Source organism: Nesoenas mayeri (assembly GCF_963082525.1).
Source record: "Nesoenas mayeri genome assembly, chromosome: Z".
Classification (NCBI taxonomy): Eukaryota; Metazoa; Chordata; class Aves; order Columbiformes; family Columbidae; genus Nesoenas; species Nesoenas mayeri.
In genome coordinates this window covers 35,764,021-35,790,623 of record NC_137542.1, presented here as the reverse complement: position 1 = coordinate 35,790,623, position 26,603 = coordinate 35,764,021, and the positions used below count along the sequence as shown (strand labels likewise).

Sequence of the window (26,603 nt, the reverse complement as noted above, 5' to 3'; positions counted from 1 at the left end):
CCAATGAAGCAACTCTGCTGAGTGCCAAAACATGCATCCCATCTGCCTGGAGGATGGAGCTGGGATCCATACCCCACCTGTGGTGTTCATCACTGTCTCTTCCTTTGAAGAGCCAAGTGGAGGTTGAGTTGTTCCCATCCTGCCTCCCTGAGAAGAGAGCAGCACTTCCCAGACTTAGCTGGAGTCAGACTATGGCCAGCTGGGAAAAGATAGTAGTCTTTCTATGAGATCCCAGATATGCAAGAGGTGGCTGAAGAAGGGACTGTGGTCCCCACCCTTGCTGGCAGTTTTTCCCTCCATCTCTGCAGGATCTGCGACCCTCACAGCTCTGCCAGCAGCAGAGACCTCATAGGTGCTTCCATACCTCTGGCAATGCCAGGTCAGGCATTTCTGCTCACAAAGTCATCAGCAGCAGACTAGGCTCCAGCAGAAGGAACAGCTGAAGGGTATCCATGTGCTCTTTTTTGGTAGTAGAGCAAAGAGGTTATGCCTCATGTCAGCTTGTCCTATCCCTTCCATCTGGGACAGCAGATGATGCCACAGCACTAAAAATCTCTCAGCAGCTCCCTTTAAAGGCAAGCCGCTCCTGCATGGAAGGAAAATTAACTCTCTGCCTCTGAGCTCCTCTCTGAGAAACCTCTCTTCCCAGTTATACAGGGATATTAATTTCCCTACCTCCTCACCTTCTGCTTTCAAAACCAAGAATGGAGGTCTGTATTCATTACCTCCTTCAGTGAGACACACAATGGGGCCCCTCTTGTCTCCTGCTGGACTTCAGAGCTGCATCAAGCCACAGGTGAAAACACTTGCTTGGCAAATAAGCCAGAAGCAGAGATAAAATACTGTATAGCACTCAACAGGGAGTTGATCAGTCAGGAGACCTCTCCCGGAATTATGTTGCAATGTCATCGTTTTTTGTCCCAGGCCTGGGAAAATGCTGGAAAAATCTGTTTCTGGGCCTTTCCCTTCTCCACATCCAATAAATCCAGGCAGCCATCTCCCAGCTGCCAAGGGGGAGCACTGCAGGTAGGAACCGTGCTGCGTTTCACCTGCACCTAACTGGCAAGCACATGTGGGAAGCACATTGGAAGTGGTGTGGTTGTAATGGTGCAACAAGATATAGAAACATCTGTTAGTAAGCTGACCAGAAAGGACAGCAGTCCCAACCTTTTAGCAAAATGGCTATGTTAGATGGAACCACTTTGAAAACACTACAACAACAACAAAACTCAAAGCAAACAAACAAAGAAACCCCCCCCAATTAGTCACCTGGTCTGCACAGTATGAGAAAGTCAGTGTTCACCTCAGACACTCAGTATGTGTGAGGCATGGGCAGTGAGCACCACAGTGAGGGGCAGAAGGGAAGGGCAAGGTGCCTGGAGCTCAGGGCTGTACATGCTGTGGTTAGACATGACCTTTGTGTCAGACGAGAAAAGAACTAGAGCAGAAAATGAAGCACCTCATCATAATGTCTTGCCAGGTGTGGGGAGATAAGGGTTTCCTCCCACCAGGTGCCCCTCTCCAGGAAGTAGCACTGTGCCATTAATGTTTTGTATGGGCTGGCATGGGAGGTGAACCATTGGGACTAGTCGCTGGTTGTCCTGGATGAATGACAAGTAATACCCTGCAGTTTACTGATGGATAATCTCAGACTGCAGCTGTGTTGTCTCACCAGTCCTTTCATGCCACCCTGCACCTCCTCTCAGCTCCACCAGTGCAGGCATACTGCTTGCCTATGGACCTGTGAGCATCATTTCTGCCACCTGTCACAGGTCTTTCTCCTCAAAGGAGAATTCACTGATAGCTGTCCAGCAGGAATGCAACTTCTGTGCAGAAGATGGGCAAGAACTCTTCACCCCCTGAGATTAAGCTGCAAGGAAAAAGTTTTACCCACAGATTGTATGCCATCAGAAACAGACGTAGTCCAAGGAGAAAATAAAAGGAAAATGAAAGGTCTTGGCTTGTTGTTTGTCTTACTGCCCTCTGATTGCTGCATATGGCTTCCCACAGTGACATGAGAGGCAGTCATCTGCAGAGCAGATAGGACACATGATCACTGACCTACAGAAATGGTCCAACAAAGCAGCAATGGGAAGCAGAGCTGTGTGCTCTGTCTGGGGTGCCTGAGGTGACACAAGCAGACAGGAAAGCAACAGGAGAGGGAGGCAGGAGCTGGTGAGGGAGACAGGGGAGAGGCTTACCTTGCCCCACCAGCGGGGCGCAGCTTCCTGGGACACACACACATGAGGTCCTCACTGTAGTGGGGCTTCTGGGCTGCCTCAGCACCACCATTACAGAAGAGAGCCTCAGAGACCCTCTTGATCCCATGGAAATGGGGCACCATTGAGTAACAGCTTCCTCCACTGGCACCCCACCCTGTGTATTCATGGACACCCATCTGCATGCATGCATGGTCCCCCTCAGAAATACCTGGCAGGACGGTTGCCCCAGTGCCGTGTGGGGTGACCTGTGCTCCCAGGCGCGATGGGGCACAGCCATGCACAGCCCTGGCTCCTGCCATCCTCGTGGGGTGTGCTGGGCAAGAACCTCTGCTGCTTCTGTGAGAAGTCCTGCTGGATCACCCTGAGACACTGCCAGCACCTTGGGGGCACAGGGGGCAGGAAGATTAGCCTCCTGGATTTACTTCCTGGGAAATGTGTGGGGACATAACGAGCTTTTCTTAGCATTTAAGCATACAGTGGCTCTGCAATATGGTAATGTTTTGGCATTTTTCCCACTAAAAAAAAAAGTCTTGTTTGACTTCATATGCTGTATGATGAAAGCCTTCTACATAGTAGCTAACAAAACTGAGACATACAGTATGAAGTCATTAGTAGTGGCATATTTAGCTTTCATGCAAATGGACAGGTTTCTGTATTTTTGTAAAAGACAGCTTGCTACTCACAGAATTGCTGCATAGTTATAGAGGATTAGATCTTGTTTACTACACTAAGACACAGATCACCAGGTACTACATAGCTCTACTTTTCCTTTTATTTGCAGTATTTTTGTAACGTAAAGTAAGATAGTGAAGGGTAAAAACACTGAAGGTAGAAGGAGTAATAGAAGAAGAAAATCCCCAGCAAAACAGATGTCCAAACACTTAAAAAAAAAAAAAAGAGATAGAGAGGAGCAGAGAAGGGTGTCTCAACTGCTACAAGAGTGTAATTGAATGGTCTGATATGGTTGCATGAATAAGCATTAAAACTAACTTTTATCTGAAACAAAAGAGTGCAAGTCATCAGTCTTTCAGAGTCTGGAGAAGATTCTAAAAATCAGACATCTTAGAATAAGAGTAGGAAAGGAAGGAGGGTTGGTACTGATTGGAAGAGGACTGCATTAAATAATACTGGCATTACGAGGAAAAACAGAACAAATTTAGGCGATGCCACAATTCAGGTTGCTTGGATAACTGCAACTGGAACTGTAATGGGTAATGATAACAGTCTTCTAACAATCACAATCACAGAACAAAGCCTCAGTTAGCACACTGTGTGGTTCTGGCTCATGAAGACGGCAGCTACTGGATGTTTCAGAAATGGCTCCATGCTTTAGAACAGGAACCTACTCAAATTCTTGAAGTAAGTGCAGAACTATTATCTCAGTGTTTCTTGGTTTACATGGAATTATCTCTTTTTAGAGCAGTTCAAAGGTTTACTGTGGTCATGCTTTACTCTTACTCACAGATTTCTTTCCGATACCCTAACATATATAGTCTTAGATATAATAAATTTTTCTCTTCTTCAGTTTTCTTACTCTGTGGGCTATGGTTGCATACACTATCAATCACATGGGATTGTATGGAGCAGGATATGAATTCAACTGGCCCCATCAGCTTTGTGGTAAGAAGTGTTTCAGTGCAGGAGGAATGTTCTTCCATCATCATGCAACCTGATTCATTGAGCCAAATGTTGTTCTGACTTGCCATGTGCTGTCTGATATCAGGTACATAAAACAGGACAAGAGGCAGGACAGAACTGCCTCCTTACCATCCAGAAGAGATGCAGTTAAGGCAAACAAGATCTAGCCCTTCCCTGGTTGGCCATAAGCCTAATCAAAGTAGCAGAACAGTAAAATCAGGAATGTATTTGTATGCCATGATTCTTATTCTTATTATTTTTTTTTTCTTTTTTTCTTTTTTTTTTTTTTTAAAAAAAAAGCATGGGCATTCTCATTTTGGTTGGTATATATTACGTTGATAGTAGGTCTAAAGTATGCTACAGGTTTTGGAAGCTGGAGCTGTTCCTCCATTACAGGTGAACCCATCTGCCATATAAAAAACCACAACAACATAGAATTAGAGGTACAGTCATAAATGCCCTTCTCAGTCATTATAGGAGTTTTTTAGCACTTTAAAGTTATCCAGTGATCAATGAAGGTCATACTTATAGTACCCATATCTAGAGCTGTCTGCTGTGCAATGTCATCATACACATAAGGCTGCTTGGAAAGAGTGCTTTTGAGTCGGTGGAAACCTTCCTCACTTAAATACTGGTTATCTAGTCAGGAAACAGTTCTTCAAAAATTTTCCAAATCACAGATAAGAATTTACTTTTGATATTTTTAAGTTCATTACTATGAATTAAATAGATATGAGATGTCTAGACAGCTCTAATAATTTCTAAACTGTGTCATTCAAGGAATGTCCACTCCATGGGCTGCTGGGATTTTGGTCCAGGTTGGAACAAAAGAAGACTTTGGATGCAGTCTCTGGAGTGGAGGCTGGTAGAACATTCTGCTTCCACCTTAGGCTATCAAAAAAGCTTTCACCAACACCCACTGCAACTTATGGATTTCAGTGCCACCCAGGCACTTCCACAGAAGAAGAAAAATGCATTTGACCAAAGCCAGTTGCTACTAGGTAGTATTGGTACCTCTGCTTGCTTCTACATGGTACCTAATCTGGGCTAGAAATGGGATGAAATGTAATTACTCAAGTGCTCTCCCTAGGAGTGTGCACAAAGGATGTCTCCCTGCTCTTTTCTAGGGACATACATGTACTGTGAAGGACTTTCTGTCGTCCCCAGCTGCATGGGCACTCGTACTGAATATAGTCTTGCTAGTTCCTCAAACGGTAGCTCCTGGGCATTTGAGCAAGCGGCCTTTTTGACAGCCTGTCCTGGTGTCAGATTTGAAGACAAGGTGTCTTCAACCTTGACAGTGGAGCAAGACTGAGGAGAGTTGGTCTGGGCATCTGACTACCATGCCATCAAAGCTTGCTGCAGATCTGGCAGAATATCACATAAGTACGTTTCCAAGTGAGGAATGAAAAATTAAGTATTTTTTCTGACCTTTCTTTGCAGCCATCTTCTCTTCCTCTTTTTTCTTCTCTTCCTCCAGAGCTTTCATTTTTGCATCATACTCATCAGCACGAGTCTTCCACTCATTTCTGTTGTTCAACAACCCATCAAGCATAGGCTGAATTTCCTCATGGAAACGGGAAAATTCCTAACCAAAACATGCCCATCAGTGCAATGCAGCACAGAGGCAGTCTTGTCCATCACACCCCAGGACACACCCCAACACCTCACCTCCCAGGCTGGCTCATGCAGAAAAAACATTAACAGGACAAAGAGGGACCATGTCCCCTGAAGAGGGGTGACAGTCATGTCCTCTACCTGTCCCTCTTCCCATGAGTGGTGTTGCTGCACCAGGACTCACTCACGTGGCATTTGAACCCCTGTTGAGAAGGATGGGGCATGCAAGGGTGCACTTTGCTCACCTTATACACAAATGTGCACACAAAGTCAATGAAACCCACTTGAAGCTTTGGAAGCTCAGCAGCTTTCCTCCGGTCCATCATGGGCTGCGGGAGGACACAAGTTCATAATGATTTACCAGAACATTTCATTGAAAAACACACTTCCATTTTCTCCCCAAAACTGCCTTGTTGTGTCAAACTTGCAGTTCTACCATGCTATCCACAAAGGCTATCCATCACAGCCCTCTTCATCCACTGCAGAGGAGTGAAATGAGTTCATTTCCTTTGCTGTTTTAGCAAGAATTTTAGACAGCTCTTTCAATGTCTATGGGGAGAAGGACAGAGAGTTTTTCCCTTGAGAGTCTCAACCATACACCTGAGAGGTTCATGTTATAAAGTGCTGAAGAGGTTTCCAATTCTTTAAATCATAATTGAATATTTGTGATGCCTCTGTGTGTAGAGGGTGTGTATGAAATTCTACTTACAGAAAACACAAACCACACAGCAGGAGGCAGCATCAAGGAATGACTCTTGGCTCTTTCAATGCCAAATTTAAGTATTTGTTATTATAGCAGAAAAAAATGTGTTAAGAAACACTGCTTTAACACTCTTCCATTTGCCAGAAATAATTTCTGGGCTCTACAAAGTTTGTAGATTTTTTTTTGTCTGTTTCTTTGTAGTTTTTATCTTTATTGGAAATCCTGCTTTCCTCTATGATATATGTGGGTTTTGTCTGATTTTTTTTTTCTTTTTCTCTGTAGTCTGATATTTATTTATTTATTTATTTATTTATTTATTTATTTATTTTTCCTGTAAGAAACCAGCATAAAGTCTTCACTGGGACCCTCTAACTATATGGCAAGCTGAACAAGAGGCTCTGTCACAGAGGTTCTTCTCTACCTTAATACCCACTTTCCAATGGATTTTGGCAGGCATGGTGACTTCAGGAAGACTCACAGTACTCTGAGAGCAGCAGTGCTTGTATTAAGTCTCTACTGAGACTTGCTGTCTGAACTGAATTGTCTGGCTCTCACACGGTACTTACAATAGGCTGCTGCTGAAGGACGCTTATTTCTAAGTCCCCTTGCTCCCAGAACTCGGCTGCTACCAGGAGAGCTACCTACATTGTCAAGGAGGGAAAAACAAAAGTTAGCACTGATCTTAGGAAAAAAAAAAAAGTTAAACAAACAAATAACAAGGAAAATTTAGCTTTATACCTTGGTGTGCTTCAGGTTTCCACCATAAAGCAGATTACACTTCTAGCTCCACTGTTGCTCCATGTCCAAGGCCAGACCCAGCCTTTCTCCTGGGTAGGGCAAGGGGATTGCACCCATATATTCACAGCACAACAACATTACTGCACTGGAGCTCATTAATCTACAGCTTTTCTATTAAGAAACATTTCCAATATGTCCCTCTCAAGGATTTGCCTCTTGGTCACTGTTACGGCTGCCTACTACGACTATCTCAGTTGTTCTTTCTCCATGCTGAACAGGAAGGTGGGTTTTATTTCTTTCATCCTCATTTAAATTCTCTAGCTTTCTCCTGGAGAAACTGGCTGCTCATGGCTTGGACAGAAGTACTCTTCACTGGGGAAATCTGACTTTACTCAGCAGTGATGAGGCCACACTTCGAATACTGTGTTCAGTTTTGCAGCCCTCACTGCAGGAAAGTTGTTGAGGTGCTGGAGTATATCCAAAGAAGAGCAACAAAGCTGGTGAAAGGTCTGGAGCACAAGACCTGTGAGGAACTTCTGATAGAATGGAGGATGTTTAGCCTGGAGAAACGGAGGCTCAGTGAAGACCTTATTGCTCTCTACAAGTACCTGAAGGAGGTTTTAGTGACGTGAGTGTCTGTATCGTTTCACAAGTCAAGCAATAGGATGAAAGAAAACAGCCTCAAGTTGTGCCAGGGGAGGTTTAAATTGGATATTAGGAAAAATTTCTTCACTAAAAGGGCTGTCAGGCATTGGAACAGACAGCCCAGGGAAGTGGTTGAGCCACCATCCACGGAGTTCTTTAAAAGACATACAGATGTGGTGCTCAGAGACACGCTTTACTGGTGGAATTGGTGGTGCTAGGTAATGTTTGGACTTGATGATCTTAAAGGTCCTTTCAACTTAAGCAATTCCAGGCTTCTAAATTTTAGTGTTTCTTACTCAGCAATTGCTCAAGTACAATTCAGGAAGGAAATCCTAAAAGGAAATCAAACAACTGAGCAAACAGCAGGTATTGTAAAAACAAACAAACAAAAAACCAAACAAACAAACAAAACCACAAACAAACAACCATATGTCACAAGCGAGAAGTAACCCAAGAAGTCAAATACTTGTGTTTTTTCTTTTTTGGTAAATATGAATTTTCTACAGAATTCACAATGACGGTCTTACAGATTGGTTTATCCATCAACACCATAGTTATTCTAATGTCCTTTTGCTAGTTTTGGTAGGAGACTTTGATTCAACTTCTAGGCAACTTAGAAAATTGCATTACTTTGAAGTATAAGCTAGAGAAATCTAAACAGTATATCAAGCACCTGACCTTACTCTGGACTTCCCAAGGCTTTGTGATTGCTGACAAATCACAGGCAGTCATCATCATGGCCCTAAAAATAGGAAAGAAATTAGTTTCTTCTCTACAGGCTGCACCCTACCTCCTGCAGGTTCAGGATGCTTATACCCCAAGTAGTGTGTCAGGTATCCCCTGGTCCCTGCTGAAGTGATAGGTAAAGAAAGATGGGTTGCTGTACTAGCCTTGGCTCTGACTGGGGCACTCATCAAGGATTGCTCTTTTGATCAAAATGGGTTTATACTTGGGAATCTCTTGCTTCTGGCACTAGGATGTTTGTTGCTTTAGTCATTGCTGGGGTGAAATTCTTGACCTCAGAGTAACATCTTTGGTTCTCTCATGGAGATGTAGCAGTGCAAAGTGCAGTGAGGTAGTGGGTGCACTTCATTTCCAGTGCAAAGCATCCTCCAAAGTATCTGTCTAGACATTACAACAGCATTGTGCAACTTAGATTGGTTGCCACTGTGAAGAAGAACTAATGAATTTCTGTAGATCAGCCTGTCACTGCTTGTGCATGCTACAGGGTGGTCTGGTGGGAGTATATGGCCAGAAAGGATCCTGCATCTCATAAGGTGTATACAACCAGAAGGACACTCCAAAAACAGTTACTTATCTGGATGAGCAACCACGTTAAGCTTTTTTCCCTGTTTTTTTCCCTGTTTCTTTGGAAGATCAGATTTGAGTGGACAGTAATATATCATGTGCTGATTTTGCAGTAAGTGCAGAGCAAGGCATGTTCTGGAACTGTCATCAAGTGACTTCATCACTGACCTTTCCAGAGCTGATTACTCACATGACAACCTCTTTCTTTGTTGTCTCCAGGGACAGGTATTCAGTCCAGGCCATTATGCTATCATATGTCTTGGACTCATCAACGATCTTTTGAAACATTGTTCTCTTTCTTTGAGAAGAAGGAAAAAAAGAAAAACAAAAGTAAAAAAGTTCCAAAATCCAAACCAAAGAAACAAATGTGTTAAAAACAGATGGCTTATTCTGATATTTGTAGCCCTTCCAGAAGGGTTTCCAGCGTTTGGTGGCCTTGCATTTAGGTCCTCAGGGAAGCCCCAAACAAAACCAAGCAGCATCACCTGCTTCTCTTAAGTAGAGAAAACTATTGTAAATTACTTAAAAATAAGTTTAATGGCGGGACACAAGCAAGAACATGAAAGTATGAACTTCCACAAATTCTGTCAGCTGAGAAATGCTTGCTCTTTTGTTGACAGCACAAGAATGTGAATGTTCAGCAAACTACAGAAACCTAGAGCTGGCTGAAGTATTTCTAAAGCTACCTGGCTTTATATGCTTCATTTGACCTTGTTAACCTTATTTATATACCTAAATATATGTAGCAAATTCTGGGGAGGGGTTTATACACAACACACCAATGTTTTGAGTAACATGAATCTGGAAAAATTTGCTGTCTCAATGCTAGCAGGGAAGACATTTAGGCCAGATCCACAAAGTGACTTGCATACATGTTTTGTCTGTATCATTTTGCCTGGGTCTGATCTCAACCAGACCTTTGCTTGCACATCATGTACCAAGGAGGGTAAAGGGTGTCCTGTTCCTAGTAAGGAAGTGGTGCTATCTGCTCCAATATAGCCAGCCTACAGGGTAGGAGGACTGGGTATTGCACCTTCCCTCATATTCCTCTCTTGCTGACTCTGTATTTTGCATAAGTATTCTTGTATACAAAACACAGAAGCAGTCTCTGGTCTCAGCACTGTATTTTTGAAAGCATGTTTTGAGACCTTCTTGCTGATTAGGAAGTCATATGCTGTTGAATTCAAGCCTTGTGTTCTAAGACGTCAGTGCATGCTGCTCCAAGATGTTTGGCTTTTTTGGCTTTTGGATGTGAAATAGACTACGAACTGGATATTCATCTAAGATAGACCAGTTGTTTTATGGGTTGTGCTGCTCTCCCAGGGAAGTCAATGTAGCCCTGGCTAGGCCATTAATCCTTTATGAGTATTTTTATTGCTGAAGTGCTATATTAAAAAACAAAAAAACAAAGGCAAAACAACCAGACATCTCTTTCCATTAGGTAATCATAAAGCACTTGCCTTGTTGGAAATAGAGGGTTAAAAACTCATGCACATGATCAAATTGGTAAAAGCTCAAAATTGTTTCGAATGAGTTCTTCCCACCAGCTCTAATGTCAGTATTGAAGACAGCCTCTCAGAGGCAGCAGTTGTGAAGAGGATTGCTGATTGAAGGAGTTGCCACAGAGCAGGGCATCACATTTTGTCTTTGTAAAATATTGGCTGGTTTCTGCCCTTCACACACAGTGTATGAGATTGACTTACTTGAAGTAGAGTGCCAGATCTGTTGCTATAATGGCAATTTCCATCAGGTGAATCATGTGCTCATGCTGTCTGCGGTTGAGGTTCTGACATATATTCAGCGACTGAAAAGCAAAGGAAAGGGAGATGCAAAATCCAGTCACTGTGGTGTTGTGCATTACTGGCCATCTCCCTTCCTCAAATATGCTCACTTTCTAATTTTTTTAATAGCTTCAGCTTCCTCCTCTAAGGTGCTAGAATTGTGAGCCCCTTTCACTGCATGTTGGTGTTCAGTCTCCTTTTTTTGTTCACTGAACGGGGTCAATGTCCTGAAGCTTGTTACACAACATATGTTCAAACCCTGCCCCTGTCCCCCATGTGAATTTGCCTGAAATGAAAAGATAGCAGAGGGAGTGTGTCAGCCTTGGCTCGGTCATAGTGGCTATAGGAGGACAATCCTATATTTAGCATATTCCAGCAGGGATAATGATACAGCTTCTGAAGAAACAAAGTAATGCATTTAGGAAGCTCATGCGTTTTGGTCCGAGGTGAAAATAGAGTCCTTGGGGAGTGAGGCAGCTGCAGTTCCTCAGCTATCCAAACCAGAGAAAGGTCTGGTGCTAAGCTGACAGCTCTGTTGTCGCTGAAAAACTTCCCTGAACATAAACTACTCATGTTCTTACATTACAGTTCATTACTAACCTCTTCAGAGAGCAAGAATTTTCCAAATTCCAGGTGATGTCTCTCTAAAATAGAGGATCCATGAAGTTTAGCTAAAGGATTTTGAGATCTGGTTGCATAAAGGAAAAATTAAAGATTTTAGTGCAGCTATTAAAAATAAAAGATATGTCACATTTTATGTTTAATTTTGTCACACACAAGTTCAAATCATTGTAAAAGGCTTAAGAGTAATGTTTTAATAGCTAATGACTTTAGTCTAGTAAAATACTTTTATGACACTGCTTATAACTATTCAGACAGTACAAAACAATCTTCCAACTACAAATTTCACCCAAAATGTTGTTTATGACCAGACTGTTATTACTCAGCATAGTAAGCTTGTTTAATTCCTCAATAACTACATGTTGATATATAGTAATAGGAACAGAAAAAACAGCAGTCCTTTGACACTTTCCTAGCTGAAAAGCAAGACCCTCTCCTATCCAAAACATTAGCCAGCTTCACTTACATTTTTCCAAAGCTCCAGTAAACAGCAAGACAGTGTAGCCAGCAAGCATTCCAGAAGAGCTCTGATTATGACACTGCTTTCAGTGTACAACAGAGGCTTGACTGGTTGATGAAATAATGCAACTGTTTTCCTGTAGCTAGTAACTACCTACTGAGAGCAGCACCCTCTACTCATAGGTACTTTGTTTCTGAGGGTAGTGCCATGCCTGGTGCTTTCTCCATAGATACTTCCAGCAAAAAGTAGGCTTATTATGCCCAGGGAGCTCAGGCTACTAAATACCTATGCTACATTTGTTCAACCCAGTAAAGGTAATGTAGAGTATTGCTTTAACCAAAGGAGGTTTGCTGGGAGGTAAAAATGCCCCAGAGAGCACTGCAAAATTTGAGTTTCCCCACTGGCCAAAGCCTAAACCCAAGTGCTGTAGCAAGCTGAAAAGCAAAGTTATTTGCAAAAGAAGGTTGTTACTCTTCTGTATAAAACAGAGCTGCACTGAAGTTTGGTGTGATCACAGCCTGATCCCACTCCCCATGAAAGCAACAGTAACTGAAGTGGTAGAGAGTGCTTACTTCATTTGGTAAAGGTTGTTGGTTCCCCTGTGGTCAATATCATGGCACAAAGCAGCAGTTACCATTGCAAGGGCTTCGAGATCTGTGTAGTATCTCTTCAGTTTGCCAGTCTGGAGGATGAGAATTTGCATGTCATCTGTTAGTGTCCCTTACAGGAAAAGGTACTGAGGTGTGACTGCTCTGTGATGGGAATCCCCTAATTGAAACGGTCCAGAACTGAAAATACTTGTGAAGCTGAATGCAATACGCAATACACTTAGGTTAAGATGGGGAAGCAGTTAGAAATGAAATGTTTCACACTCAAATGGGCATGCTTGTCATACATATGGGCTCAATGCGCACCTGCGATCTTGGTTACCTGCTGCTATAGCAGCTTCATGCTCTAGGGACACCTGTGTCCTCATAGGTACCCCTCCAGTCACTGCCACAAAATACGTCTTGAAGGGGCTCTGCATCTTTCTGGGCAATGGGTTCTCCAAGCTGAATTGCCCAAAGGATTGTCTAGGGGTAAGTGTAACTCTTCTGCCAGCTGTGTGGGCCATACTGTCTGCACTGAGTCCTGGTGCTGGTCCATCCCTGGTGTGAAGCAGCAGTCTGACACCTGTTTTCTCTTGTTAGGGCACCTGTTGCCCCAAGAGCCTGGGAGAAACAGCACTTGCCACATTCACACTGGTGATAGACTTAAACCTGTGCCTGTTCTGCCTGGAAACGGAAAGCATGAGGTCGTCTCCATCCCAGCTTGAGTCTGGTTCTTTCTTTCAGAAGCTACTAGAGGAAGGGAAGTCCTGTAGTTACTCTCCCACACCCTGCAGAAGGATTTAATCTGAAAGCTATTCAACACCATACACATCTGTACCAATAAGAGTTGAAGTACTCTATTCATTGGACAGTATTGGCTGTGGCTTTAAGTGTAATGCAAGGACTGTCACTTAAGGCAAATGGAGACCTCACTTTAGCAGGGAACTGTGCTGGGAGTCACAAACTCTTATCCTACACCAGGATCCCAAGGGAGCCCTGCATACCTCCAGGGCACAGCAGAAGACCTCCTGTAAATAAAGCTGTGCCATAGAATTAGCTAGGTTGGTGTTACCTTACCATCAGGAGCGTGAACATGGTCTGTGCAACGTTGAAGCCATGACGCCAGTTGTGGTAAGTTATCTTGCGGTAGCCTTTGCTGACAGAGTACACAAACCTTACCAGAACCTGCAAATTGGTGAAGAGGATGTTAGTTTGTGTGATGAAGCACCTGCATTTTGCTCTTGCAATGAAGACCATGTACAGAAGTCATAGAGGAATTTCAGACCAGTTCTAAAGAGCTGGCCCTTGAAAGGAATCAGAAGCTGTGTTACAATCAGCCTTCCTGGCACAATTGTTGAAGTAAAGCCTAGTGGAGAGCTAAAAGGGACACTAAAATATAGTTCTCTGCTTTCTAATCCCTTTCTCTCTCCTTTAAAAAACAAACACACACACACAAAACAAAAAACCTCAAAACCAACCAACCAAACAAAAAACCCACAGAGATGCCTGTAGGGGAAACAAGAAACAGCAATGTGTAGAGGAAAAGATATTTCATGCTACTGTTTGTGAATTTATTTAATTTTTGTGTTTCTATATGTGGTCACTCATAAGATTTGTCCCTCTTGTGTCTTGCAATTTACTAATACTCATACCGCTCGTAAGGAGATGTGGCTCCATATATGAAGAGATAAGTGGTGTTCATATCACCTAAATAATTACAATATAGGACATAAATGACAATATATGACATAAATGACAAACTATTTTTTTCCATCTGCATTCTAGTTCTCTACATGTACTATCTCTTGTAGCTATGTAGATTTTCTCAGAGGGCAAATTGATCAGGGGTGAATATGCATATTTTAAACCTCAGCGGCTCGTAGTGGCTGCTTTTTACAGCTCCATCAGGGGTTAATTGTTTCAGCCGCTGAGGTTTAAAATATGCATACTCACCCCTGATGTAGATATTTTGAATACTTACTGGCATGCTACAACTAAGATGTACAGAAGTAATTCCCATTCAGAGTCCCCCACTTTCCTTCTACTTCCCAGCCTGCCTTTTCAGGGTGAAAACTCTTCCTGCAGTTACCTCCAGATCACACTAGATGGAAATAAAGTTCACATGATGTTGTGAAAAATCGCTTGGGGAGCAGCAGAGCTCCTGAAATGTCAGTTTCACAAGCCCTACAAGGGCTTGAACTGTGGCAAAAGCCGTGAACTTGCACATCAGGGGGCTGTGGGGTCCTTGTTCCCACAGGACACACCAATCCTGTCACTAGCAGTGAGAAAGTTGGCACCAACTGCACCAAATGAAGCTGTGACCATGTTTGCGGAGGGAAGAAAAGCAGAGAGACCTGTCTGTGTGGGTTTCAGTGTATGTTGGCTGAAAGCTATAGAGTACATACTGTAGCAAATGAAACACGTATACAAGTATGCACTACACTGTGTTGCACCTGGAAACTGTGTTTTCACACTACAGTTGTGAGTGGCATTAGACACAGGAAGAGCAAGCAATTTTTTTGTAGACCCAATAGCAAACCCACACCTGTAGCAGACAGTGCAGAGCAGAAGAGGCCAGCTTCATGCTCCAAACCCACATGTAGCAACTAGGGGCTTTGAGAGGGAGTTCTCTGTTCTCAGTGGGATGAGGGGCTCAAGATGCACATCTCTCTTGCTGAAAGTCCCTGTGAACCCAGACCTCTGGCCACCCTCTGAGCTGTGCAGGGCACACACAGGGATCTCTGCCACATGGGGAATCCACTGGCCATCCATGATAGTAGTCCCTGGGCATTTCCAGCTCCTACCTCCTGTGGGATCTGGAACTTTTTCACCACGCCGAGCTCATAGTACATCTGAATGCCACACTTCACCAGCTCTAGCTCAGTGCAGTCAAAATCAGAGAATCTGAATTCATAGATTTCAAACTTGGTGGGCCCTGGGAGTTCTTCTTTCTGTAAGAGAGGTGGGTTGGTTTGTTGCTGTGTTACTTATGCCACAACTAGAAACACCTCAAGTGGGTTTTGCTTAATAAAAATGTGTCAGTCTGATACTGCTGGGCTCTTTTCCTTTTAGAATATAACACATAAATAGTTTGGAATGCAGCTTTTCAAGAAAACCCCATTAGTGAGGGAAGATGGAGGACATTTCTGGTCAAGTGGAAGTAATATTGCTTGTATTCTTTCAAGAACTTTTCATGTTGATTTCCTATAGTTCGTGTACTCCAAACTTGACAGCTCTTACAAGGGAAGACTTACAGGCCTCCATATTTATTCCAGAGAATAAAGTGTGTGACAAGTCAAGGTGGCTGATGTGTTTCCAGATGGACTTTCAACCCCTTGAGATAAAGTGGCAGAGAGCAGGTACTCCCCAGGAGCTGGGGAAGGCATTTGCTGCCACCTGATAACAATAGTCTCAAACTCCACAGTAGAAGGGCACAGAATATGCTTTGCCTTCACCCTTCACCAGGTGCCCTGTTGATGTGTACCAGAGTGCCAACACAGGGAACTCTTCCCTGCAACCACTCAGGCAATATACATTTGCCATAGCTGTCAATTCCAGCAGTACATTGCTCTTACCAGGATGCTTGCCAGCTCCTCTTCCTCACACTCACTTGGCTCCTTCCCCAGCTTTTCTCGTGTTGGCTGCAAAGATCATGAATGTGTTAAACTGATGACCAAACCTCACTGGACTTTGCACTGTGCAGCTTTGGGGCAATCTAGGGCAGCTGCCACATGTAAATTACATTTTCTTCCTAGGCATTACTTCTGTTTCTGGTCTTTCAACCCATTCTTCCTGGTAAAAATATTTTCTCTCTCCCTGATTTTTGTTCATTATTTCTCTCACTTGCAAACATCCTCCTTGAGCCAGTGTCCCAGCTCAGACTCCACATCCTCTGCACTGAGAAGGTTTTGGGGAATAAATCAGATCCTCTTCCACTGCTACAGCCCTGCAATGAGTAGCGCCTGTGTGAACCTATCTCCAGGGCTGTTTTTCCTGAGGGAATTAGAAAGGGCACAGCATGGTGGAGTGCCATGGCCTACTATCATGGATGGCCAGTGGATTCCCCATGTGGCAGACCACAGAGTCAGAACAAAGACTTGTTCTGCCATTGTGCAGTACCTGGGGCCCTGGGTGCTGCCTTCATGCCATGGTGGTTGGAAGTATTTCTGTGGAATAGGAGACCTGTGTCTGTGCTGTAAGTCACAGGTCAGGCCAGTGCACTTGGGGGTGTACTGCATGTTGCTAGGCATTACCAGAATTTCCTGGATTTCATCCTTGTCACATTTCACATGATAGAGCACCATATCCTGAGCAATGTCCTTCCGGTTCTCCAGCTTGTTCATCTTATCATATGTGTCTGTGTTGAGTACAGACCAACCCAGGAACTGTGTCAAGGACTTGGTGAGAGGAAAAGAAGGAAATGGTAAAGTAAACAAAATGTCTGTTTCTCAAAGACACAGAAATATAACATTGCACGATATACTTTTAGAGAATCACAAGTTCCATTTTGGCCACAAGTCTAGCAATGAGCAACCATGTGTTTGCTCCCAAGCTCTACTTGCTCCTCAGCAGAGCAGCTCATCAGCTGGTGAATCTGCTTAGGCCTCCAGATTACCCATGCTGTGGAGGTTCAGTACTGTCTGTCCAGTTCAGCATACAGAAAGCTTTTTTTGTGGTGTTGCAAGTGTCTCCACACCTGTGGAAAGACTGTTGTCACAATGGAGAAAGCAGGTCAGGAACACTCATAGCAAGGGATGGCAAGGTGGTCTCATGACCTTTCACATATCTTTACACCTGAGTTTGTTCTCGATGTGTTTCCTTTCCAGTGGCCAATTCAAACTGATTCCTTTTGTGTGTTTGTTTTGTTTTGTTTTGGTTTTGTTGTTGTTGTTGTTGTTGTTTGTTTGTGTTGTTGTTTTTGTTTGGGGTTTGTGTTTTTGTTTTGTTTTTTGTGGTGTTTTTTTTTCTTGTTCAGTATTTTCAATTTATAAGAAAAGTCTGTTTCAAGAAACATTCTGATTGATAACAGATGCCAAGAGCTGAATGCCTATATTGAATTGTAACTATCAGAGGAGCATTTCTAAGCAGCAAGGTCTTTAATTACAGCTGCTGTTGGCAGATTCAATAGCTGGGCACTCTTTGTATCTTAGCTACACAGACAATTTCTATGCAATTTCTCTCAGCCAGTGTAAGCCGGCTGTCATGTATGTGAACACAGGTCAGAATGGTCATGTTAGTACATCGTAGCTGCTCACAGCTAGGTGTCCAATCCAACAATGCTGAAGTGACAAAGACACAGCTGGGTTTCCAGGACTGAAAAAATCCAGTATTTAATGCAGTTGCTTTCAAAACTTTCAAGTTGATGCATAACACCTCTGTAAGCAACAAAGAAACCTAGCTGCAAAACACGGGGGAATGATTTGCAGGTGTACAATGAACAATAGTGACCTCTCTCAACCATATTAACTACTTCCAGCAGTAGCAGGGAACTGTACCTCCATGAGGGTCTCGTCCTGTTCGTCAAATGGTTTACCATCTTTTCTATTATAAAACGTGACAACACCAACAATTTCTTCCTTTTTGTTGACTATTGGCATGGAGAGAACATTTTTGACAGTCCATCCTGATTCATCTAGAGGACCTTCCTTGAAGCGATAGCAAGCAGACAGACACCATGTACTTAATATTATTTCTAAATACATCAGCACTCACATTTGACATCAAGACTATGGGCTAATGAAATACTTAATATGCCTAATGTTAATTCTAAATTACATTTCTACAAAGAAAGTAGCATCCTTGATGGGGCTGGAAGTTTTTACAGTACCTGAAAGTTAAACATCTCATCTGCAGCAGCATTCATAATGTTGCAAATCTAGAGGATCACACAAAACACGTTTTACAATATGGTCAATGAGAAGATTAAATATAAAAAAAAAAAAAAAAAAAAAAAGAATTGATGAGAAAGGAGGGTTAGTACGACTTCATCTCAGAAAGCCTTAATAAAGCCTACATACTTACAAATCCACTTTCAGCCACATAGGTTGGCAGTCCAGTAACTAGTGCCCAGTGATCTGGTGTAGGATTTCTGTATGAAAGAAAAACACATTAGAGAAATTAAGCATATGCATTTACATTTACTGAAGAACGGTCACAGAGCTAAAATGTATCCAGCTGATTGCACAATTCACATCTACAGGTTTTACCTTCAGTTATTACACAGTCCTGTTACTTCAAAGGACCCAAGCAAAAAAAATTCTCATAATACTTTTCCTTCAAGGTTTCAATATAGAATAACTTATAAAATATTTTTGTGTGGAGACACTTAAAGAAAAAAGCATTCGTGGGAGCACCTAAGAAATGGAAGCCTTTCTTGTGGCATTTACACCAATACAAAGCAGTGTAACTGGAACTGGCAAAACTCCTCTTATGTCAGATTTGTCCACGGTGCCTAAGACTCCTCTGAAAAATTCAGTGTCATGAAGAAATGGTAGTTTTCAGAAGGACGGAGTCTCAGTGTAGTGTCAAGAGAGGAGGAACAGAGGTATCTTGAGATGGGGTCAGTGACCAGATGATAAGATAGAAGCAAGAAAGCTGAGAGACAGGCAGGGGAGCAGGAGTAACCATGAGAGGCCAGGAGGGTAGCAAAGGGGTGAAAGGCAGGGCTGAGACAGAAGGTGCCTCAATACAAGGGCAGCCTGGATGGGCTCATCTGCTGCCACAGGGAAAGCATCGAGGATGAGTGATGCCCCAGCTTGGCAGAGAGAGTGGCAAAGCTGCAGGCAGTTGAGGCAGTTCACTTCTGCATCTAAAAAGAATCACTGGTTGCAGTGACTTCTCAAGCTTGACTTGCAAGCCAGGATCCCAAAGCCCTGAAGGAAATCTTAGTCCCACAGAAATGTGAGTCAAAGCACCAACTTACATTCTGCTTCTTTTACTCAGACTTCTACCAGGCCTTTGCTTATCTCCTCCTTAATGTCTTTAAGTCATGAGAAACCTTGTTTTTGGCTACACTTTGTGTCAGTACCTACCATACAAAAACTGGGCACTTACGGGATGACTTTAATGTCTTCTTTTCCATGTAATATATAATCAATGACCTTGTAGAATACTATTTCCTACCAAAAAAATAGAAGAGCAATGTTAAAATTGGTGGTGAGGCAATAGAGCCAGACAGGAAAGAGCTTAAGAAATTTGGTTTTCACATACCCTACCATCTGGGGTGCGAGGTCCTGAGTAGGGGGGAACTTCTCCCAGCAGAACTGGCCACAGGTCAAAAAATTCCTGGTTTTAAAATGAAAAAAAGTATTTTTACACTAGAAAAATTCATACTGCCTTCAGTTTCAAAGCACCCACTGCTCTACCATGCTGATTTTGGTACTGTGTTAAACAAAGCATGAAATAATAAGACCAGTTCAATTCTAGGCAGCAGAATGCTATGTATAAATCAGGAAGTGTCAGGTGCATTATATGTCTGTATATAGTAATACGCTGCCTATACACAGGATGCTGCTTCATTCAGTGAACAGTACAGGCTGTACTCACAGTACAAATGACTATAACAATGTTTTATGTGTTCTTCATTTTCCAGAGTGTGACCATAGGGCTGATCTACTACTTGCTAGCTTGCTAAAGAGAAGGATTTGGTTTGTTTGTTTGTTTTTCTCAGGGTACACTATAACGCCAATCAAAGTGTCTCTGTCACACTAAGGATCTTTTAATACACCCCTTAACAAGACAGCATGCTGTGAAGGCTCTGGCAGTGTGCTGGAGAACAAAGTTCACTGTAGCCGAAGTCAGCCTGATTATGGAATAAAGTAGGGCTCCTATTACAAGGATGCTGTGTAACCCCCACATAAAGCTTGCCAAAGGTGCAGACAATCAGAACAAATCAGACTTAGCTCTGTGAGCTTATTTTCATGAAGCAAAATTTCACCTAAAAGCCTGGATAACATGCATATGGATGAGTCCTTAGGGAATGGTGCTACTCTGTTGCTGGGGGTTTCCACAGGTATCTCACTATACTTCCAACTTTGTGAGGCTGTTGTTATGTGGCAGATTTTGACCAGGATTGCCAAGGTCAGACATGTTTGCCCTTTGTCCTCCTGGCACCTGGCTCCTTTGGCAGTCCCATTCCAGTGATAAGCTATTCCCTTTCCCTCTCTTTTCTTTATCCTAGGCTCTTCATCTGCACAACAGAATTTAAAAAATGCCAACCAAAGCAAAGCTAGGTTGTACTTTGGCTGCTGCGGTAAAACATATCTCACGTGTCACCTCTCAGTGGACACCAGCAACACAGAAAGACATACAACATACATGTACAACATGTACAACATAGACTCACCTTTTGCTTCGTCATGTCCAGGAGACCTACTGAATATCGGTCACAGTTCAAATATGCTCTCACTGTGTAAAAAGCCTTGTGGAACTGCCTCTCAATGTCTGTCAGTTCCTCAAAAACCTTATTAGCTGACCACAACAGCACCTGCAGAATAAAATCCAAATGTAAATATAGGCTCTCCTTCACCACTGGGCTTCCTAAGTGTGTTTGAAGTAACAAGGAAACAATTGGGGTTTTATGCTACAGTTCCTGAAAAGTGCAATAACAACCTGTACTGCAAAATGTGAAAGCATTGCTTATTCACACTGGGATTTACTATGGAAATATGCACTCTGAGAAAGAGTAATGTCCTCATGGAGTGCTATGTAAAAGTTCAGTCTTACAAATATACCACAAAAAAGTAGTAGTGCCAGATAAAGAGATGGCCCCACTTACATCTTAGATCCAGAAGAAAAATCTTGAATCCAAAAAGTGTTAACACCAAAAGTGTCACAAATTCCAGGGCTGGAATTGGAAATATACAAATTAACACTTTCCTCAAGGCCTTTGCACAGCTGCTTTGTGTGCACACCAGCCTATGATCCTTTTCCCCATCTCATGGCCCAGAGATGTACCCTTAGGAAAGCTGTTGCTATGAGGTGCTTTCATTTGTAGAGGTTATGTAGCAAATTAGGCAAGTATTTCTGGTGGCAAAAGGAGGATCTTTGTAAGCCTAACGAAGAGCTTAATTTTCTCTGACATGGAAGACAAGGAAGCCATCTATGCGATTACCAGCTTAGCTAGTGCATGTGCGCATGTCTGTGCTTTGCTTTCTGAGCCCAGGAGACACAAGGAGAAATGCTTCAGAAGCTCTGACAGCTGCAAACTGAAGCTGACTGGAGCTGTGCTTTGAACAAGAAATATTGTCACATGGCCACAATCAGGAAAATGTGTCTCACCTCTTCACTGGGCCCTAGTAGATATTTTTTACAATACTGAGCTCTGTTTACAATACATCAGTCTCTGTTTCTAATCTGTAAATTGGGACCATTATGCCACTTGCTATAAAGTGTGAGGTGTTCAATGTCACCAGCCTCTGAACATCCCTCAGGCAGGATAGTGGCATTGTCATACAAACCATTAGAAGAAAATGAGCAATGATTTCTTTTTGACATTTTACAGTATCCAATAAGTAATGCTGAAAGCCACAAGCCAATGAGGAGGACTGAAGGCAACACCTGATGAATGGCCAATTCATGGAATGATGTAAAGAAGTTGGACAAAATGTGTTATATGGTCTTGTACTAAGACACAGTATCTGAGCACAAGCAGACTGAACTGTCTTTGCATAAGCCATTTTACTTGCAGTATCCCCCAGCCTTTGCTGTTGGGATTTGCCGTATTAAAATCCTAGACCACCTTTGAGAACGTGATTTGTGTCATTTTAAGTCTGCCACGATGAGCCATCTTAACTCTTGCACAGATGTTTAGATCTGGATGGCCAGCCGAACTATTGGTAGAACTAACAGTGTGTCTTGCATCTCGTTCTTGCCTTTCTCCCTTTTGGTAGAACCTGCTGACGCAGCAGTGATATATGAACACAGGACTCCTGGGTTCAGCTACAGACTAGAGCACCCTGCAGGAGACATTAGGTTTTCCACCTCTTGGGTCTCCGCTTTGTTTTCTAGCCTCTTCCTTACCTCCCCCAGTCCTACTGCTAAACCCTCGACAGAAACAAACGTTTGCTATTTCTGCTTTAGTTGAATTACTCATAATGGCTAGATGGCTGGATCACCTGCCATCATTCATGTTTTTGATTACTGAAAAAATTAGATGAAGCCTATGAGATAATGAATTAGTAAGTGCTGTCTCATAGCCTCTAATGTAAACTTTCATTCTGCATCCATTTTTCCAAAACAAGTATTTATCCTCCATGGGGCCCCCACTGGAGACAAGGGCATGGCTGCCATAAAACATAGACACAATTGCTTGTCCTCTTCAATGACGAACAGTTATCTGCTGCAGAATGTGATTGCATGGATTCGCATCCAACCCAACAAACTTTAGAGTCCTTTCATAACCCAAGTCGTGGAAAAAAATGGTGGCTGAACTATTTCAATTCAGAATACCCTAAAACCATGATGTATGTTCATTTCTAGTGGAGGAGGCCTATACAACAGACATATGAGAATCATTTTACTGGCACTAAGAAGAAATTCCACAGCACTTTTTAATAAGCAGCTAAAGAAAAAAAAAAAAAAACCACATTCAAAAATACCTCATTCTTAATTGTTTCGAGAAGTATCTTGGCTGAAGTGGTTAAATGCCCCAAGAGTGTTTCATAGCCTCAGTTCAACAAAACACCTGGAACTCAGTCCTGCTGAAACTGGTGCTACTCATCATCTCCTGTAGTTTTGCCAACAGCAACAGGGAGAGAGACTAATGAAAGACTCTGGAGAACGAGCAGTATCTGAAAGCAGATGAGGGCATATTTTTCTTTCTGCTCTTCAGGCACAAATCTCTGAAGTAGATCAGTTACACCTGAAAGCACTCATTTGATCTGCATTTTCACTCTTACCTGGCCTCTTCGAGTCTCACAGTTGTGAAGATAACTCAAGTGATAAATCTTCAAGTTCAAGGAGGCAAAATTCAGGTACTTCAGAAAAAGCTGAAAAGGCAAAAAAATGAGATTCAGATTGAACTGAATTAAGTAGCAGCCTTGCGTACACTGGATTTAATAACATCCCTTTAGCAATGCCATGGTAATTCCCCCGGATAAATTCTTTGCTTTGCACTGGTGTGAGAAGAGGCTTATCCCACTGCAACTTCCATGAAAGATTTCTGAGATAAGCATTCTTATAATACGGCTTTTCTGTGTCCCTGTAGGGAAACTGGCACCAGTAGAGCTTCACTAAAGCAGACATCCCTCCTGTAGAAGAGTCAGTTACATGCAAAAGTAACAACTGCTTGATAGAAACTGAGCTACTGACCACTTACTGTTTCATCAGAGCTGGTGAAGTATGGACCATTCAGTTTATTAATAGCCAAAATGACCGCAACTAAATCTTTGCCATTCAAGATGGGTGTTGCGAGGATGCTTTTTGTAGTGTAGTCGGTGAGCTCATCAACAAATGGACTGAACTGTGCACACTGTTCAACAGAGAATTTACAAATTAAACACTTTTTCACAGTGTCTAGAGTCTTAAAACCAAGTTAAAACACAACCTCTTGAAGTAAGCTGAAGAAATGTTTCACTTAAAAAAATATTGAGGAAGAGAAACAAATTAGCAGAAAATTGGACAACGTACAGGTGATACAGCTAGTATCAAGAGAACTGGCTGTGGCTTCTGACTGTGACACATGCACTTTTTCACATTTTGCAAAGATCTTGCAAATCATAAGCTTTAACATGACGAACTCTGTCAGAAGGGAACTGTCCACTAGTCATTCTGAGATCACTGACATCCTTCATAATACCTCCTCCTTCCTTGTCTTTGACTTCTCTTTAGCACTGTGAAGTGGGTACAGCCAGTTATGATGCAGCACTGCATAACCACAGTTGATAAACCACTGCTGTCTGGTACAGTCACTGCTTTTACCTGGGTCCTGAAGCTACTGTTGGCTTGCAGCCTCCATGAAGACATCTATCCCTCATTTCTCCTGAAAGTGTTCTTCCAGGCATTCCCTGCCATGTTGCTAGGCCTTTGTGCATGGGATGGTAGATTGTAGGGAAGGTATTTCAACAGAGGATGAAGCTGATACCCACAGTATGTGGTTCTGGGCGCTCCCTCCCTGCCTCTGAGAGTGACCCACTCCCTTCTGCCACAGGAGCATTTTGCAATGTGCAGGTGGCACTGCTATGGACTAGACTGTCCAGAGAGTCACCCATGAGGGAATTGCCATTCAAATGACTGGGACAGTGCTCGGTCATGCTGTAAGGGCAACACAAAGGGAACTCATCCAGTTGTTCCTTATGTGAATGTTACTGTCCTTCCCTCTCAAAAAGAAAACAAAGTAGCAAAAGGGTAGTGTGGTGAAGGCCTACAGCCCATCACCTCACTGGCGCAGGGCCTTATTAGACACCATTATCACCTGCCAATAGGGAGTGCAGGGATGCTCTTGCTGACCCAAGATCTTCTCCCTGCTCAGCTGAATAACTTGTTAGATACAAGTCCTTCTAGTTGGGTTAGACAAAACCTCAGAGCTCTGATCATATTCAGAGGGCTGCACCAGAAAGAATAATCACTCCCTAATGCACCTTCTCCCCATACCTCCCACACCGCTGGCTTTCCCTGCCAATTGAGGTAGACAAAGCATTTAGTCTCTGGGTCTCCTTCAAAGGAATTGCCTTATGGCAATGTCTGAAAGCACTAGAGTTGGAGTGCAGCACTTGTCTCACAGCACTGAAATCCTTCCATGTTCTTAGAGACATATCTGAAGCCAGAGAGCTTTAAAATGTTAAAGTCCCATGCTGATGCTTTTTCTGTACCTTCACTCACACCGCCCTCAAAAAAAAAAAAAAAGACTGTGCTTCAGTATGTTCTGTGGAGGACAAGGAAGTTTTTGCTGAGGCATTTGGATATATTCATATGGAGCAACAAATGGATGGATAAACAGATGGTATCTTTGTAACTAGCAAACAATAGAGTAATTGTAACAATGGAGTAATCCCAAATGGAGTAATCCCAAATGTCATATTTGGGTCACATGGATTTTAATTTTATAACTGTGATTAGAACAAGCGGATTGTTATTTCTGCCATTCAGGTTTACATGATTCAACCCAGGATTATGGAGGAGGCAAATATTGTCATGAAGGCATAAAATAAAAACATTAAAATTCCTTGGATCCCTCTTGGTATTACAGTGTGTAGGATTTGCTGAAAGAGTTTTTTTGGTCAAAGTTTGTCTCTTACTCTTTCTGATGAAGATCACCCACACAAAGGTTGCAGTTAACTCACCTAGTCTGAGGTCCACTCTGTCTAGTTGATAAAAATGCCTCTGAATGCCCATGGCCAAAGCTGCATCAGACAGCAAATGTCATTTGGTGAGGAAAACCCTTTCTAGATGCACTGTAAAGTATTTCTCTCTCTTTGCCAGTTACTCATGGAATACAAATATGTGTGGGAAATTCCATGTGCCTTCAGTGCAGAATTGGCTGTACCTCACTCTCTTCTCTGATGGACTACATGTGATTTTTATTTTTTTTAATTAGACAGGCAAGATGTGACAGTACACTTTTTTGCAGGCATTAATACCTAGTGTAATAATGTGCTTAGCTTCACCTCACTTCATAAATGAAATTGGAAGCAACTCACAGACTTTCTACTGGTACTTCTGTTTCCAGTACTCAGTTATTACATTGCAAGAGGTTTGACCAAGCACAGAAATGCCCTACTACCTCTTGACCCTTTTGTTAGCCTCTCTTGTAGCAAGCAAATGAATAAATGACAAACCTACCTCAGTGACATCCTTGATGTTCATGGTTTTCTTGGTTTGTGCAACATAGCCCACAATGCCTATGTCCAATGGATAGACAATCTCACAGTCTGGAGACACCAGGCATTCCTCCAGGGTGCTTCCCTCTTGGATGTTGAAAAGCCTTGTTGCCAGTTCAGGTGTGCCATTTCTCTGCCTGTACATGAAAAGACTACAACGGTCAGCGTGAATAAGGGACCTGATTCTTCTCAAGGTCTTGAAAACAACTTTCTCCATGTTGATGCTTTCTTGCATGTCTTGGATCAACTCAAAAAGGATTTCACTCTCATTGCTATCCCAGGACTCTGTTCTTAGTTTCTTCTCAAAGTACTGCTTGGCAAAAGTGGGGTTGCCATCAAGAAACTTCTCCACATCGTCTTCACTAATGCTCATTGTGAATGCCCTGGATCTTGTGGTAGGTAGTAGTCCAAAGATGTGGTCTATGCAAACCGCACTCAAGTTTCTAATGTAGTTCCTAAATTT

The 26,603-nt window shown here is 42.7% G+C and overlaps 1 protein-coding gene across 1 annotated transcript; it reads right to left on the bottom strand.

Moving 5' to 3' along the window:
* Window positions 1–3,919: 3,919 nt before the first annotated feature.
* PDE6B (phosphodiesterase 6B) lies at window positions 3,920–26,513 on the bottom strand (the record flags this gene model as incomplete). The annotated part of the gene is made up of 22 exons (XM_080362813.1): window positions 3,920–4,266; window positions 5,292–5,448; window positions 5,723–5,806; window positions 6,747–6,821; window positions 8,242–8,305; window positions 9,062–9,169; window positions 10,575–10,675; window positions 11,253–11,340; window positions 12,306–12,415; window positions 13,401–13,508; window positions 15,128–15,274; window positions 15,899–15,964; window positions 16,577–16,720; window positions 17,819–17,968; window positions 18,151–18,198; window positions 18,345–18,411; window positions 19,377–19,441; window positions 19,533–19,607; window positions 20,668–20,808; window positions 23,222–23,311; window positions 23,641–23,793; window positions 26,103–26,513. 22 exons carry the CDS (start codon window positions 26,511–26,513, stop codon window positions 4,208–4,210), a joined length of 2,511 nt encoding a protein of 836 aa, XP_080218939.1. The 3' UTR covers window positions 3,920–4,207.
* Between the last annotated feature and the right edge of the window lie 90 nt (window positions 26,514–26,603).